We start from the raw sequence: 17,479 nt of genomic DNA on the forward strand, positions 1-17,479 counted from the left end.
AATCTACCATCTGACTTTGAAAAGCGTCAGTAGCTGCAATTCACATCAGAAGGAAGGATAAATCCCCAGCACCCTCAGAAAAACCAGGCTGCAGTTCTAAGTAGCAACAGGTTAAAGCAAAGCAGAGGCCTGCCTTCCCATCACCATTTCCTCTCTGTACCAAGATGGCCCAAAAACAAAGCATGGCTAGTGAAAGGAGTGAAGTTGTCCATTGCTCCACAGTTCAAGATGGTGGGAAGGCTGAAGCCAGCCTGTGCACTGCACTAGTGACAGAAACTGTGGCTCAGCGGTCACCTGCCTTTAGTTTTTCAGGACACTGAAAGACTGATGCCTAAGAGGAAATTCGTTGCACCCTGGGTCATCACTGTTTAATACTGACAGTGCTGTTTGATCAAGAGGCTTCAAAATGTACAACATTTCTGAGTCTGTGCTTGGCAGAAACCAGGCAATTAATTGCTTGGAACAACACACAAGTGTATCTTTTAACTGCTAAATGAGTGCAACAGGAAGGAAGGTCATCTCTGGTTGCACCTCCTTTGCTGCAAGTGAAGTTTTCATGAGACCCTCTTTGGTTTCTTGCTGTCAGGAGCCAAGCTGACAGACCCTGCCATAAATTATCAGCCAATTCCTCACTTGGAAAGTTGTTTTCATAAGGTCAAAGTGCAGCAAATGCAAGCAGCATTAGGATTAAAGGATGAAATGTAGTTCCTCCTTGCTAGCCAGCACCTGCCAGACAAAGCACTAAGAGGTCAAATTAAACCAGCTAGAGAGGTCTACTGTCAAACCAAAACACAGCTACTGCCCACCCTGCAATCCTCCCTTCTCCAGCAGTCCTGCTCAGCTACGTACCTGGTGACTGTCAGAGTCAGTTCATCTGTGCAACCCTTGATTTTGTTTTGTGCCTCAAGGTGTGTCATGTTATCTGTGTTCACTCCATCGATGGCTATGATCTGGTCTCCTATACACAAGTTGGCTACTGCAGCTTTGCTGCCTGGAGTCACCTAAGAGGAAACAAAAAGAGTGAATGGACTTTCCAGGTAAGAGACTTCCACAGCAACATTTGAAAAAGAGCTGGAGAAGTTGTGGTTTTTTCCCAATGGTACCTGGCAGCAAAGAAGTTAAAATTAATGAAAGTAAATTCCCAGCAGAAACCTATCTAGATCTTTTAGACAGGGGATTTTGTTTTGGCACCCACAGAAATACGGAGAGAGGACAACAGGTAAATAGCAGAAATTGTATTTTTCACTCAAGACAATTTTCATGCTAGAGAGCAAGATCATACAGAAAGCAACTCTGTTCATTCATACCATACAGGTAAGTGCTCTCTGAAACAGAAGGTGCTGAGGACAGACAGGAGTCCAAGTCTCTAAGGACAGAGGTGACAGAAAAGAGCATCAGAGTCATTGCAATACCAAAGACAATCACAAGCAGCTTTGCCTGCATTACAAACTCATTTGTTTTCTTCCTTGAAGGAAAGTATGGGGCTCAAGATTTTTGATTGCTTCTTTAGTTGTAATAATATGGTTTTTCCCAGGAAGAGGTGCAACACACATTTACTGACTTTAGCAAGATCAATCCCAAAGCAGTGCGTGATCTATGCAGACTGGAAGGGAGAAAGGCATCAGAATCTTCATCTTCAAACCCCAAGCTGTCAACAGTGTCTGAAAAAACAGAAGCACCACCCCCCTGCCTGACTACAGCTCACCTTGATACCTTCTGCCATACTGCATCTCCCTTTCCTCTCCATATGGTCCCAGACAGAAGGCACTATGCAGCAACGCCATCAGTATGACACTCCTCGTGAAAAAGGTCTCAGCTAAAACTTGGCATTTTCATGCAAATCAACTAAATGGCTTCATCATTTTACCCTACTTCTTTTAAAGAGGTGTCCTTCTAACAACCGAGACCTCTTTGGACCAAAATTATTGCCTGGGCAGAGGTGAATAACATCATGTTTGTGGCTTTGCAAACACTATGTAAGATTTTGTGTAGTTTTAATGAGTTTGTGAAAGGAGTGTAACGATTTCTATGGGCTTTTGTCCATTATTTAAGAGCCAGAGGAAATGAGAAGGGTGGACTGCTCCCAGACATGAGTACAGATTGAAACATGCCTTGAAGCTGAGACATACCTCATTTATGAGTCCACTGCAACTGGTATTCATTCTACACATTCATGCTAGGTCTCAGCATGCTGGAAAGCAGCTGAGCAAACCCAGCAGAGCTTTCAGACATAAATGCCATTCACAAGATTTAGAGATCCCTCCTAACTAGGGCTTGGTCAGCAAACCATTGCCCCCAGGGAAACACTCCCTTCTAGAGGTGTCACACATTAGCAGCAATCACTGTTCACCCTGGGTCAATCTGAAGCTGGTCAGCATATCTCCTCACAGATGTAGTGGGCTATTTGCCCCAACCAGAAGAAAAATCACAAGATGTTTTTCTTTCTTCACTTCTCTACACGGAAAGTGTTTAATGGAAAAAGGAAGGACACAGATGCGGTTCACAGATGTCCAAGCAGACCAAGGCGCTCAACGTCAATCCGAAGAGCTTCAGATGTGTCAACCAGTAGTGAATATCTATCTACCTGCACACTACTTTGAATTCTGCAAGCAGTCTCTGAACTGAGAGAAGTCCCGATGAAAATACCAGACAAAGCACCAAATGGATACAGAAAATCTGATTCAAATGTGAAGATCATCACCTGCCAAGCTGCAGCTCTCAGCTGACTGGTGACCATTGAGTGCAACCTGCGGCCACTGGATTCACTGCCTTGAGAGCACCTCCTGTAAACCTTGTGACAGGGTGTCGTGGTTCAACCCCAGCCAGCAGCCAAGCCCTGCTCAGCTGCTCACTCACTCCCCCACCTGCAGGACCAGGAAGACAACTGGGAGAGTAGAAGTGAAAAAACTTCTGGGTTGAGATACAGACAGCTTAATAGGGAAAACAAAAGTCACACACACAAGCAAAGCAAAACAAGGAATTCCTTCCCATGGGCAGGCAGGTGTTCAGCCATCTCCAGGAGAACAGGGCTCCATCATGTGTAATGGTTATTTGGGAAGAAAATCACTCCAAACATCTCCCCTTCCTCCCCCTCTTTATATACTGGGCATGATGTCATGTGGCCTTTGGTCAGTTGGTGTCAGCTGTCCCAGCTGTGTCTCCTCTCAGCCTCTCATGCACCCCCAGACTCCTCACCAGCATGGCAGTGCAAAAAGCAAAAAAGGCTTTGGCTTTATATAAGTCCTGTCAGCAATAATAAAAAAAATATCTGAATTATCAACCCTGTGCTCAGCACAAGTCCAAAACACATTCCTTTACCAGCCACTGTGAACAATTCTACCCCAGCCAAAGCCTGCACACAGGGACAGTTCACAGCTCTGAAGAAATCCTGAGCACTGATAAATGCTTACAGTCCTACCAGATTTGGGAACTGTCACTATAAAAACCATAAGACATATCCCTAAGGATATCATTAGAACAAAAGGAGCCTGCAGGAAACACCAAAGGAGCCTGCAGTGTGAGTCCTCACCTGGTCTCTGGACCTTAACTGAGTCACTTGGTTTCTTGGGGCCTTTATTTCCTCTGCTACTAGAGGAGGGAAAGAGGCACATTATTCACCCTGTAAGGAACACCAAGCTCAGTACACTGTTACCATGATTCATTTTCAATCAGACAAGCTGCCAAAGGGTCAAGAACAACAGTGGATTAACGCCAGCATTGGAACACTGCTGGAGACTCAGCCATACAGCTTGCATTTCAAGACTGATAATTATACAATATGTGATAGGCTGGTAGAAACGACCATGTGTCACCAGGAACAGCTAAACCACAGCAGCCAGGGACACTGAAATACTGAAAACTCCTGAGGAACCCCCAAGAGTCACCAGGAAGAGCAGCTGGCATTCACAGTGACACCTCAATGCATTGCCAGTGCTTGTGGTGTCAGTTCCCTTCTGTGTACACTTCAGAGGAATTTGAAATGTGAGTGCTCTTCTCCATCAGATAAGAGCCACTGGTAGCACAAGGGCTATTCCATCCACTCAGGTACTCACATAATCCTCTCCCCTAAGGACAAGCTACAGTGCTGCACAAAAATAAAAGAGAAGTATATCTGCCCAAAGTAAACATGTTTTAAAATACAGCTTCTTCACATCTGGAAGTAACTTGCCCTGAAATGCAACCTTCCACAAGCTGCTGCCTACAACATCCAACTGATACTGTCTGCCAGGACTGTCCACAGCAAACACGTCTGCACAAGGGCAGGGTATGGAGGGAACCCACCCCCATCCTTTCAGGATGATTTATAGCTACTAATAATGTTCCCCTCCCCCCTCACAGTAAGGTCTGGGCTTATCTCAGTGCGGTCAAGCAAAAGACGTTTCTGTTATTAAGTGAGGACCACAGAGCTGCCACTGTGACGTTTTCCTGCTTTTATTTCTGTCACATCCCTGCCTGGTCCATGAGAAGCAGCAGGGGCAGGCATGTGGCTGGGGAGAAAGCAGACACAGGTGCTCAGAGCACTGGCAGCTATCAGCCAGCTTACACAAAAGGACTCCAAAAATGAACAAAAGCTTCAGGCTAGCAGGGATCCAGTAAATTTTGCACCTGAAACTGCTTTGCTCCTGCTCTCAGATGATCTAAAGCTTTGCCCCAGCCTCTCTTCCCTCTTGACTGAGCATGAAACAGAGACCAGCAGGAGCCAAGGGAACAGCAGGCAGGGCCTCACACACCTTGTACAGGTGGGTGGTGCAGATAGAGCTGCACTTCTGCATGGATAGGGAAGAAGGGCTGAAAGACACTGCAATGAAAAAAACTGGCAAACACAACCTTGCACAAGTCACAGCTTGTGCAAAGGCATAATCTCTTGTGTCCTTCAAAAGAGCTCCCTGACTTGGTTTGGGCTTCCTCCACTGGGGCTGAGCAGATGGGAACATGGGCAGACCCACTATGCACAAGAACCTCCCAGTTCCAGAGACACCACGGTTGGGTGAATAAAGCTCTGCACACCTTATAACATCATGCCCAAAGGCTTCCTTTGGAAAGGAGCCATGCCCTACCTTTAGGTGATTGTTCCCAGGCAACTGGGTAACACTGCCATTAGGTCATTCTGCTGTTGAACAGACAGTGCTGAGACAGGCAGAGCAGAACTGATTCATACTGAGTCCAAAATAGGTCCCAGAGTGTGCGTATGGTGATGGTTTTGGGTTCTGTTTGGGTGGTGTTTTGTGTAAGAAGTCTGTGCTACTATAGAAATAATCTAGATAGTTACAACCAGACACATCAAAATTCTGTCCTTGCTACCAGCTCAGACACATGCACCAGCATACAGAAGAAACAAATAATCCCCACAATCCATGGGTTTGATTGTGCACTCTTTATTCATGCAAAACTCGGTGTAGTGGGTAACAGTTTACACCAGCTATAGGCTTGGATCTAATTTTTTAGAAGAAGTCCCACAGACTCAGGATTGGTTTGGATAGAAGGAAAAATGACATGACTTTCTTATACTACAAAGTGAAGCTTTGTGCATGTGCCCCTTGCACACACGCTCTGGGCTCCACCTTGCCAACACCACCAGGACTTTGCAAAGCTCAGATGACCATCTCCCAGGCAGTTCGCTTGCTATTGTCTGCTTGCACTGGTGGCCAAGCAGCAAAGAAAGCACTGTGAAATATCAAGTCTTTGGGCAAGTGCATTTACAATAGAAAACACTTTGATTTAGCAGCAGGAGAAACATTTGTCTGCTTATTCAGCTCCCAGAACCTCTTCATAAAACTTCTGTCTGTCCCAGAGCTTGCCAAACACAACTATATTTTATATTTCATGTAATTCCCTCCATACATGCTACCTAACAAGCTTTGCAGTCCCTGGACAGGAGTATATGGTGCCTTTTTTCCTCCTGCAAGCACAGATCCAAGAGGCAGCAGTGAGTATACTGAGGGAGGCTGCTGCCTACAGCAAATGAGAGGGAGAAAGGGTGGGAAGCATTTTTATGAAAAGCAGCATAACTCAGCTCCATGTGAGTCAAAATAGATGGGTGGGTCTAAAATTCATTCCATTTTTTCTGGCCTTCTCCCCTCATCCATTCCAACACCCTACATACTCATTCTGTCAGCTCTTCACAATTTCTCACAGACCCTGCAGCCTCTGGCATCACTCATCAGTCCACACCTAAACACGTTGCAAGAAGTGATGAAGAGATAAGAAATGACAAAATTAACATTAGCCAAGAAAAAGATCTGGAGAAATTGCACCTGTGTGTGTTTGAGAGGAAAATCCAGCTGGGTCGTTGCTGGAAAGGACAGATATGAATCAACATACATCCAAGGCCACCAGTGACAACCAGACATCTCTGACATTCAGTTTAATCCTCCCCACCCACACACACTGCTCTTTTACCATGAGTAATGTCCTCAGGACTGGAGTATTATGCTAAGAAGTCAAAGTTTCTCCCAGCAAAAGCATGCAGCTGGGTCAGCAGAGATCAGAGGCTATGAGAAAATTCATACAAGCACATTCCCCACCCCTTCTCTTCAGGGGAGCAGGAATGATATGCCTTACAACCGGCTCCAGGAGAGTTCCCTTCAGTGCTGCTCCTGTTCTCTGCACCACCACAGTCCAGCAAGGCTGCAGCCCAAACCTCATTGGCTGCTCTGGGCTGGCCCAGATCACACCATCACCAGGAGAGATGAAGGAAAAGGGGGTCATACCTCTGGCCAGTGAAACCTCTGAGCATCAACCCACCCCAGGGGGGTCTGGGCTTCCACAGCACAAGCTCCTCTGGCAGCCCAACCCTCACCCTCCTGCCTGCCCTCATGCCCAACCCCGACAGCCAGAGGAGCTTTGTTAACACGGAAAGGGGAAGGCATCAGACACGGCATGGAGAGGGCTGACCTCAGTGAGATGGTATAAAAAGACATGGGTGAGAGGATGTGCTCAGACAGATGCTCAAATGGTGATCAAGGAGATACTCAGCCTTCACACCTTCTCTTGCAACATGTCCCACACTAAAACAAACAAACAAGAGATTTTTTACAAGGCCTCAGAAAGAGCTGACTCTTTCCTGATGGTTATTTCATACTCTAAGTAAACGAACACATCCAGTAATCAGCAACCATCTAAGACACTGTAGTCCAGAACAATATCAATTATTTATGCAGTTTAGGAGTCCTATAATTTCCCTGTTTACACTGAAAAAAAAAAAAAAGAAAAAAAAAAGGGGGGGAAAAAAACCCCAAAACCACAAACAAACAAAAAAACCCCAAACAAACAAAAAACAAACAACACAAACAAAACAAACCCCAAAAAACCTCCTGTTATTTTGATGCTTCACCCTTCAAACCAAATTTATTTTACATACCATATACATTTCTTGATGGACAAAGTGATTTTTGAGGGTGAAAGGTACCAAGGAGCCTGCAGCAATACATAACTTGACATCTGGGAACAAAAAGAACTTTCTTCCTCCCAAGAAGTCCAGCATTTGCTTTTGTCACCCAACGTTCTCGGGCTTAAAGCTCTCACATAATGCTGAGGCTGATACATTCACTCCAAATGTAGAGTTCTCTCTTTAGGCTCTTTGGGGAAACTGCCCAGAACAAGGTGGGTCAGACATCAAAAAAGATGATACTGGTCACAAAGAAGAGGTAAAGAGAAAAGGGAACTCCAGAGTTTGGGGAACATCCAGCTGCTGCATAACCAATGACAAATTAGTCCAAATATGTGAACTGAGGAAAAGACAACCCCAGCTCCTAGGAAAGACATGAATACTGCTCCTGCATGTAGCTCTGGTAGAAGGCATTTGATTAGTATCCCCAAAAAATTGCAAAGTTTTTTTCACAGTAAAAATTGCCCCCCAGACTCAGGAAACCAGGCTGGAAAAGAGCAAACCTGTCCTGTTCCCCAAACCTCTTTGCCTTTACCCCAAGAAAAATTGCTTTGCCCTTGCTACAATTAAGGAAGATTTCTTTTCACCCAAACCCTGGCAGGCAGGGAAATCACAAAAGTCTTTTCCTCTTCTCAGCAGCCATTTGTACCTTTGAAACACAGGATTTTGCAGCAGTTGCTCAGGAAAGTGCCAGGATTGATGTTGATTTCAAAGTCTGAAGGGGCACAACCTCTGCTCTATCACTGCGCTGTGACAGAGCAGACAGGGCTCCCTTCAAGCTAAGGCACAAGGCATCCTGCCATCCTCCAAACACCAGCCCAGGCACTCCTGCAGGGCCACAAGCTCTTGGCAGGTGACACTAATGGCCAGTGTGGCACAGGCCTTATCAGCTGTGTAGTTCTGGAGCAGCCCTGCCTGGCGTGGCACAGTCCCCACCTGCACCAGGTAAACATCCCAGCAGGAAACAAAGCCACCTTCACCTTGCTATAAAGCCCAGCAGCTTTCCCCAGCTGCCTCCCTCTGCCCACACAGCCTCAGAACAAGACTTCAGCACAATGCTGAGATTTGCAGTCGTGGGCACAAGAGCTGGACTGCGTGGCAGAGGAACTGCAGGCACAGGTGTGCACAGTGGGGACCAGCCAAGGCTTTCCAGGCTGAGGAGGAAAGCCAGCCCAACCCTAAATCCTATCACATCCACCACACCCCTTGTTTCCGTTGGCAGAGGGAAGGCCAAAAGGTTCCATTCTGGGAGCAGAAGGCTGCCCAGAAAGCCCCAGCTCTCCTCACATCTCAGAGATCTGCAGCCAGAGTCTCTTTCCAGCTGGGGAAGAGGCTGGAGTCCAGCTCCCGGGCTGAGCCACTTGGCTGAGCCCTGGCAGGCACCAGAGGGAGGACAGTCTCCACTCATCCCATCACAGGATGCTCACTAGCAGAGTGTCCAGTACCAGCAGGGCTCACCACTGGCTCCAGGCTGCCTTTGCTCAGCCTCTTCCTACAAGGGTGACTGGCTGACAGGGTAAGGACATCAGCTGGTACCAAAGCTAAACCTGGTGTCTTTTCACACCACAGGATTCAGTCCCATGCTTGATTTCAGACCATCAAGTCCAGTTTTACCACAAAATCAAGCTTTAAATTTATAAAGCTGCTCTATATAGAGGGCCATGCTTAAAAAGAAAACCAACACACTCAAACACCCAACTATGATCCATTTCCATATTTTATATAAATTTTGAGTTTTAAAAGTACCATGAATAGATAAAACATCAGACTAAGCAGGGATGAATTCATGTTACAGTGGTCAAAGTCAGCAACAAGCATCATGTTGGGATTTCATCTTTTTATTGTATTTGCATAACTAGTCTGCCTTGAAACCATTTTTTCACTGGAAAACTGGTTTTATAAGAAAATGTCCAGTTTTACAGATTCTGAGAGACACCCATCCTTAGTGGGGCTGGGAGGTTTTTGACATGACAAAACAGCAAACATCTGCTCTGCCCATATTTTGGGTCAGATGTTCAAGATTGCTACCACAAACCACAAAAATCATCTCAATAACAAGGTTTATCAGACAGTTCCATGTATTCAGCTGGAAACAAAAAGCCTCAATGTTTATCAAAATCAAATGCAACCAAACAGGCGACAGCTCATGTTACCTGAGGAATGGAGGGGGATGAGGTCTGTCAGCTGCACTGCTTTTCAGACAGCTCCACGTCATCAGCGTCTGCTTATACAATGTGCTGCTTGCCTTCCTCCATCAGTTCCCAGCCTCAATGGGATTTAACTGGGAACTACCCTGTGGAACTATTACCCTGTATGTATTGTGTCCGCTCATATCTTGGAAAAAACTCTTCTTAAATTCTACCCCACTGAGTCACTGCAGAGTATCACACAAAGAGCAGTAAAAACAAGGGCCTTCCCTACTCCTGTAGGGCAATCCAGCAGGCTTTGGCACAGCATGCATTACATTGATCAACACAAGTTGGGATTTTTTTTGAACAAAGACTGCCATAAAGTGTCCACCAGAATGCTACAGTTCAAAAAGAAATGTAAGCCAGAAACATCTGTTGAAGCATCTGTCCTAAAGAGATGGGAAACTCCACAAGAAAGTCTCACGAGCAGCACTTGTGAAATCCCCATACTCAGCTCTCACCAGGAAGACCAGTCCAACACAACCAAGAAACCAGAAGTGTTGCCACAACAAGATGCTCATGATGTATTTGAGCCTGAAGCAGTTTTGAACACATATTTCAAGCAGAAAGTGAGGTAGGTCAGTGACAAAAGACACGGCAAGAGCAGTTGTGGAAATGCCACAATCTGCTGCTCCTCTAAGACACAACCAGACATTGGTACCATGCAGCCACCCTCAGCCAGAAGACCCTGGCCAGGCTGCTCTGGTGGCTCCCATGCTCATGGCACCAGTGTTACTCGTCCTTCTTGGACCCAGGACTGCAACACCAAGCTTCAATGAGTTCCTCTGGAGAACAGCTCAAACGGTGCTGCCTCCCACCAACACGACTCCACTCAAGCACAGCAGCTCCCTCACTGACTGGGGAGCTTGAGAAGACAAAACCATGAGCAAGAAGCTGAGGCACAATGGTGATGAGGGCCATAAATACCAAGATAAGCTCTAAAGCTTAACAGCACAAGGACAATGGTGCCAGAAGCCAAACATGAGCTCCTGGCAGGCAATGCAGGCCCAATTTAGGTATCTGGTTCAACGAGAGCTGCAAGGCACCCAGTTCAGGTCTATGCCTGGATGGATGTCTCTCCTGGCATCCCGCCATGCCAGCAGATGGAACAGCACTGTGATCCCATCAGTGCATCACTGGGACAGGCTCCACTGGCTGCATGGGCCAGCACTGACCCTGCGCACAGCACCCCCAAATTGCAGTGCTCTCAGTGTCAGGATGCTGCTGCTCCCCCAGCCCAGGGCAGGCAGCCCAGCCCTGTGCACGCTGCTAACAGCTCCTCATGGGCACATCTGTGCACCCCCACCTCCCACCTGCTGCAGCACAAAGCAAACAAAGTGCTGAGAGGGAGAGCTGCAACCTCCCACGGCCCCAGGGTAATGCTCCTATCACAGGTTACAGACTCCCCACCCCCTCACCGGCCTCAGGTAGCCCCCATCTCACACCACAGGGGGACCAAGGCCTCACAACCCCCGGCAGATGTCAGGCCAGAGCTCACCCCATCCTGTGAGGGAAGGAGGGCTCCGTGCCCAGAAAGTTCTCTGGTGAAAACACAAGTACCAAATAAAATAAGCATGAATATCAAAGTTATAGCCCTATAAAGTCATCACACAAGGAGGAGCTGACTTTTTAAAACAGGTCAAAACTGGATCAGATCTTTTTTTACATGGTTAGAGGAAGACTTGGCAAGAATTTCACTCCTGAGCCCAGGAGAGAAATCCAGGAGCCTTACGAGCAAACCACAGGAAAGATTAATGACTTGAAGTCTGGGAGGGGAAATTAAAAGTGTCAGAGGGGTCACAAGAGAAAGCCCGATAAGAGCCGCTAATTGTCAGCATTTACGTCACCACCATCAGAGAGGCTATTTCACTACATTTTAGTCTCCAGGGCCACAGTTTCTCATGAGGTGGTTATTTTTGCCACTTTGCTGATCTATGTCCCTTGGTATGTGCTTATCAGCACTGACAAAAGCAACCAAGAAGAGGTAAGAGCAGTGAGGTAGGGCTTTAGACACCCCTCTGCCTGAGAGTCTTCTGCTGGAAGGAAATGGCAATAATTACCATAACAATGAAGTAAATATCACTTCCCTTCCAGTAAAGCTGCTTTCATGTCCCAAAAATGCTTTAGAAAAATGAGGCATTATTACTGTAATTAAGAGATTACACAGAAAACTAATAACTTGCCCCCCACCTCCCGTGGGTTTAGCAGCACTTGTGAGCTCCACCCTTCCTGCAGCTGGCAGCTTCTCCCGTGGCACCTGGGCTCCTTCAGGCAGAGGGACACCGTGGCAGGAGATCCCATGGCAGGAGGCACTTATAAAGATTCACAAGTCTGACCATTCTGGTCTTCTTTCAGAGCAGTTCATGTAACTTCAAGTTCTGGCATATTCCACTTCCCGCAGCCCTTCCTCACCTGGGGCACTTCAAAACCGTGCAATGCCGGCAGACGCAGCGCCCAGGGCTAACAGCAGATCGCCGGGTGCCTCTGTTTGGCCGAGGGGTTGCTGGAACAGGAGCAATCCCCTCATTCCTTTCCCGAGGGGGAGGCCTGCAGCCAGCCCCACAGGAGTCTGTGAAAGCACCCGCGCAAACCGCGCAGGAGCGGGAGCCCGGGGCTCGGGCCCTCACACGCGCCCCGGCGGGGCAGGGCCCGGCTCGGCAGGGCCGAGCACCTGCGGGGCAGGTGGGGACAGGGCAGCGAGGCACCGAGCACCGGCGTCACAGGCAACCCTGCGGCACAGCAGGGAACAGCCTTCTACAAACCTTCTACAACGCTAAAACTGTTTCGATGCAAAGTTTTTGCCATTTCCTATCTAATTTCTCTTAAAGGAGGGAGGGCAAGAAGGACTTCGAAGGGAGAGCACTAAATACACCTTAACATGGCTTCTGTAAACAAAGGCTTTCAACTACACAGGGCAAGCAAAGGCAGGCGAGCACCGAGCCCACGCTGGAGAGACGGGCTCCCACAGGGTGGGCTGCCAAACCCGAGGCAGGGGCGGAGGGGATTCCTACTGCCTGCAGGGCCCCTATGGACACACTGGGGAGGGAGCTTCAGTGGGAAGCGCAGACCCCGCTCTGCTACAGGTGAAGGGGCTGCGTGTGCCACCACCGATTTCCCCGTGGTGGGGAACACATAAAAACCCCAAACAAACTGAGAAACAAGGGGGAGAAAAAGACAACCGCACCCCCCGCCCGGCTTTGCCGTTGTGCCACCTGCCAGCCCGAGCCGACCCCCAGCACCGCCCGCCGCCGCCCACCCTACCCGGGAGATGGCGAGGGGCTGCTCGAAGTCGCGGCCGCCCACCAGGCGGAAGCCCCAGGGCCCGGGGCCCGAGAGCACGATGCGGTGCGTCCCCATGTGCGCGCTGCACCTCACGCCTGCCTCCGACAGCCCGGCCGCCCGCACCGGCCGGGCCCGGCCCGCCCCCGGCCCGCCCCGCCCCGCCCCGGCCCGCGGCAGCAGCGCCCGCTCCCCGCCGCCTCCCCGGGCAGGAGCCGCCGCTCCGCGCCTCGGGGGCTGGCCCTGCCCGGGGAGGGCGGCTGCCGGGCCCGGGAATCCCGGCGCCCTTCACCCGCTCCCTGCTGGCAGGCAGGAAAAGCCTTCGGCAGGCAGCCGCAGGCAGGAGTGCCCCGGTGCGGCATCTCCCGGACAAACACTCCAGCCTGGAGCAATGTCAACTCTGAAACCCAACGGGCGATGGAAATAGGCCTGCAGTTCCCCGCCACGATCGGATGAGTGAGGGCGGAGCCTGGGAAGGTAATACCGCTCTGCTAATTTATCCCAGGTTCACTAATTTAGACAGCGTTTTGTTTATCTCTAGCCCCTTACGCATGGTACCATCTACAAAAGGAATTCTTCTATCCAGCTTTTCCAGCCAACCTTCTTAGCTGTGATTCAGTAGAAATAGTTTTTCCAGTTGCATATTAAGCCCTCAGTAATCTGATGGTGGACAAGTGGGAGAGGTTGGTCAAGTAAGGCACTGGCATTTACAACTCGAATGCAAGCCTTGCTGCTCATTTACCTAATGAATACACTTCACTCATAAGCAGAACATCAGCGAGCTGCAGCTGAAGCTGGGGCTCAGCCACAGTGGGGAGCATGGAGCAGGCAGCAAGCAGGGATGATGCAGGTCACCCAGGTACTGGTGCTACAAGACATGGCCACAAATGATCCCATTTCAAGACACACTCTTGCTTCTACAATCCCCTTTCGTGGCTGTGCCCTTTTTCCTGCATTAGCTTGTCTTTTCACAGGTTATTTCTTTCCAGGGTCCATGTGTCCAGACTATTCATCTACCTCTAGCAGAGAGAAGTAGTTCTTCCACATCACTGGTGTGGCACTCGTGGCAGTGAAGAAAAGTGACAGAGAGCCCCTTTGCCCCAGCAGCGTGCAAGATCTCCAGAGGGCTGTTGCACACTGCTGGCTCACCTTCCCCTCTCTGCTTGCCCAGCTTCTGCAGCCACTAGCACCTCTAGCTTCCTTACCTTAGGTTAGGTTAGAGAGTGACATCAGTAAATACCAAAGTTCAGCAGACAGAGGAGTTTCTCCCCTCCCTGTCCAGGCTGCTGTAAAGCAAAGGCAAGCAGTGCTTGTCATTGCAGCAAAGCCACGGTCAGGCTGCCCTTTGGCTTTTATATAAAGTGACCTGTGAAACAAAAAAGGGCCTGTGTCTGTGTGCTTTCTAAAAACAAAAGTACCCTGAGGCTTTTGCTGTCCTGGTAGTTTGGTTTTAGGATCGGCTTGTTTATAGTTTCACTTCCTAAAATCATTGTGAGTGCAGCCATGCCGTTTATCTGTCTGCCTGGCCATCCGGTCGCATCATCACAGAGTTTGAACCTGTTGCCCAATCTTGGCATAGTCTGAGATGGAGGTCTCCAAGAAGTTAAAACTCCTTGTGAAATACCAGTCTTCAGGGTGAGCACAGTCCTGCACAGGCACCATACAAGAGCCAAACATGTGGAGGTGCAGGATGCATTATTGTGGGTACTCATGTGTTACCAGGCCCCAGTGAGCCCACCCAGGCAGCTCAGCTGTTGCCTTCCCTCACTCTACTCGTCCAGGGACTGCTCCCTTACACAAGGCACACCCAAAAGTCCCAGCCGGGTATATTGCTGCAGGGCTGACAGACATGACACGATCACCAGAGACCTTGCACAAACCCCATGAGTTAATGCTGTAGCCACACCTGCCCTGTCAGGGGGCAGCTACGGATAGCAGTCTTAAAGCTTTTGACCTGAGTCAGGGTTAAAATACACATGTAAGCCCAACATCAACTGACACCCCTTCCTACACAGGTTGGTATTTGCAGTTTCTTGTCTGACTTAAACTGGGTGGTCTTTCCATCTGAGGTCACAAAGACCCTTTGTAAACCAGAGGACTGGGGTGGACTTCTGACCTCCCAAGTCTGCGTGCACAGCATGTGCCACAGCAACTCTATTCTGACACCATGTTATTGTGACATCTGTGTGTAAACCAGCATTTCCTCTGTTTTCACACCTTGGTTTCTTTAAACAAAAGTCACAGCCAACCTACAGCTCAAGAAGAACTGGTGAGCTCAAGCTAAATCACAAGCAGGACCTTCAGGTGCAGGGCAGTGGAGAAGCCCATGGCACACACCCACAGGTCAGTATGGATACAAAGCCACAGCAGGGCACTAGTACAAAAGTGCATTGCTACAGGAACAACCAGAGTAGATTTTATTTAATAATTTGTACAAGGAACACAATAGTAATTCAATAATTCCATTTATTAATTGTCAAATAGTAATCCACTGCAATAAGAAAGAAAAAATCAACACAAAATAAGTTGCAGTTTGTGTGGTTATGTGTTGTACGTGTGTGTGTGTGTTTGTGTTTAACTTAAACTGGCGAGAGCAAGAACAGAAAATTAACCTTTAAATGAGTATGTTATATACAATCAATATCAACATGTTACTTTGCTGGATAGATTTATTTGGTGTTATCCAATCTTACCAACAGGCCTAAACATTGTTGCAAATAACTGGAGGGCAAACCCAAAGCAGAACAACAAACCCATAAATAAGATGCAGGATTCAAGACATCTCCTGCAGAAAATAAACAGTGGTGCTTTGTGTCATATCTGAAACCCTTTCATAATGAATATTTTGTGCTAAAACTCTTTATGTGAACATACATGGAATTCTATCATTTAAATAAAAGTGGAAAAAAAATCCCAACCTTTTACAACTGCCTTTTTTTCCCTCCCTTCACTCAATGTGTTTAAATTATTTCTCTATACAAGGTAAGTACATTGTCTGTACAAAGTTAAATATACATATTTACAGTCAAACTTCTGAGACACAGTCTTCTCTTCCGCTGACCGAGACGGAAGACAAGCCTACTCATTTCAAACCCAGGAGCATGGCTAGTTTATCAAAACATTGCAAGTCATGCTAACAGTTAGTTGTAGTTTACTCTTAATAAATCTGTATAAAAGCATCAGCATAAAAATAGGCATTTTATATTATTAAATACGGCTTATGACAAAATAGCAATCTAACCCTTTGCTATTTGTACGGTAGTTGTAGGAAGCAGAGTCTGATAGAACTGGTTTTGTTTATGCTTTTTCTTAATAACAAAAAGTCTATCAAAAGGGTATTCATAGTGGATTTACAGGCAAACATACAGCCAAGCTATGGGGGTTTTTTCCTCAAGGAAATACAAATCTATGTAACTGGTAATAACTACTTGGAACAGCTTTCCAAATTGATTAGACTTTTTTGTATGGTTAAGAGGCACCCAAAATGCATGTATTTATTTGACCTACCATCAACACTGTAACCAAACTGAAAAAACAAAGGCACCCTCAGTGATACATTGCTCAGATTTATCAGAGCCTCTAAGATTTAATTCTGGGAAAGAAGTAAAGTCTTCATCCCAAAGCATATACTGGAAAAGGTGTGTGATCCTTTAGGGCCAGTGACAGGGCAAGAGGAGCAGAGAAAGTGAACAGCCATAGGACTCATAAACAGGATTTGCCCTCGCAGATGTCCTGTTTATTGTTTCTATTCTTTGTGCAGATAAACGTCAAAGCTAGGCTGATTTCTCTTTAAAGAACAGGACTCATTTCATTTTGCACAAAATACACTCACACACACACCCTGCACAAAAGAAAAAACCCTCAGAGATCAGTAATATGTTATTAAAGGGTTTGGGATTTTTGTGCACTTGCATTATGCTTTGGCTGACCTCTCTGGATTAAACCACCAGTCCCAAACTCCTTTTCCACACAGAATCTGAATTTAATTGTATCAGCTGTCCTCTGCCTCTTCTGAGTCTTAAGATGCATGACAGGAAGGAAGGGTTTTCTATGGAAATGGAAGGCAGAGAAAAGTGAGTCTTCAGCAAGGCAGAAACTGGGCAGCAAGCCTGGCCTCCTGAACTGTGCCAATGACCGTGAGCAGCTGTGAGGCTGAGTACTGCCCCGTGCACTACCCTATCTCAACACACAAACAAAACCTATACCATGTGCTTCCCTGAAGCCTTCTCAGAGGTAAGTACTCCGTACAAATTAAGATTATCATCAAAACTCTTACTGGGGAAGGGAGAGGAATACACAAAGGCAGCACTGTAAACTAGAAACTGTCTCTTCTTCAGCAAACAAATCACACCCTGACTCCACGGAAGCAGGGCTACACATTCAACTCAATAATGTACCACATAACCACATCCTCCTAACACTTCTCATCTCTTGTCTATTACATTCATAAATTGTCTGTTTCTTCCTGTTTAAAAACACCATCTGGAAAGGAATCCCATCCTTGTCATGGTGGGATCACTGTTATTTTACAGGTACAGAAGCTTCACGTAGTTGCCTGGGAAGGTGCCAAATTGCCTTGTCCTTCTGGATGTACCTGTTGGAAAACAAAAAACAAGGAAGACAG

At 47.4% G+C, this 17,479-nt stretch overlaps 2 protein-coding genes and 1 long non-coding RNA gene across 27 annotated transcripts in view; 1 reads left to right on the forward strand and 2 right to left on the reverse strand.

The window, feature by feature from the left end:
• The window catches only part of PDLIM1 (PDZ and LIM domain 1), a 43,016-nt gene extending 30,007 nt beyond the window's left edge, over window positions 1–13,009 (reverse strand). For 2 of the 6 annotated variants that reach the window (XR_010081327.1, XM_063405834.1), the window contains exons 1-2: window positions 12,838–13,009; window positions 850–1,001 (exon numbers count right to left, since the gene is read on the reverse strand). Coding sequence is in view for 4 of the 6 variants with exons in the window: in XM_063405834.1 (XP_063261904.1) it covers window positions 850–1,001; window positions 12,838–12,933 (248 nt within the window). In the remaining 2 variants the exon portion in view is untranslated. The remainder of the gene's footprint in view (window positions 1–849; window positions 1,002–12,837) is intronic. The other 4 variants (XM_063405837.1, XM_063405833.1, XM_063405832.1 and 1 more) reach the window with 3 other exon arrangements.
• Window positions 13,010–13,021: 12 nt separating this feature from the next.
• Window positions 13,022–15,773, forward strand: LOC134554838 (uncharacterized). The gene is made up of 2 exons (XR_010081328.1): window positions 13,022–13,332; window positions 15,094–15,773. It is a non-coding gene; the product is annotated as an uncharacterized LOC134554838 (long non-coding RNA).
• Window positions 15,304–17,479, reverse strand: part of SORBS1 (sorbin and SH3 domain containing 1) — a 209,469-nt gene continuing 207,293 nt past the window's right edge. For all 20 annotated transcript variants that reach the window (XM_063405809.1, XM_063405808.1, XM_063405806.1 and 17 more), the window contains one exon: window positions 15,304–17,449. In XM_063405809.1, coding sequence (XP_063261879.1) covers window positions 17,382–17,449 — 68 coding nt within the window. In that variant the 3' untranslated portion in view covers window positions 15,304–17,381. The remainder of the gene's footprint in view (window positions 17,450–17,479) is intronic.

This window comes from Prinia subflava, chromosome 9, assembly GCF_021018805.1.
Source record: "Prinia subflava isolate CZ2003 ecotype Zambia chromosome 9, Cam_Psub_1.2, whole genome shotgun sequence".
In the NCBI taxonomy this organism is placed as follows: Eukaryota; Metazoa; Chordata; class Aves; order Passeriformes; family Cisticolidae; genus Prinia; species Prinia subflava.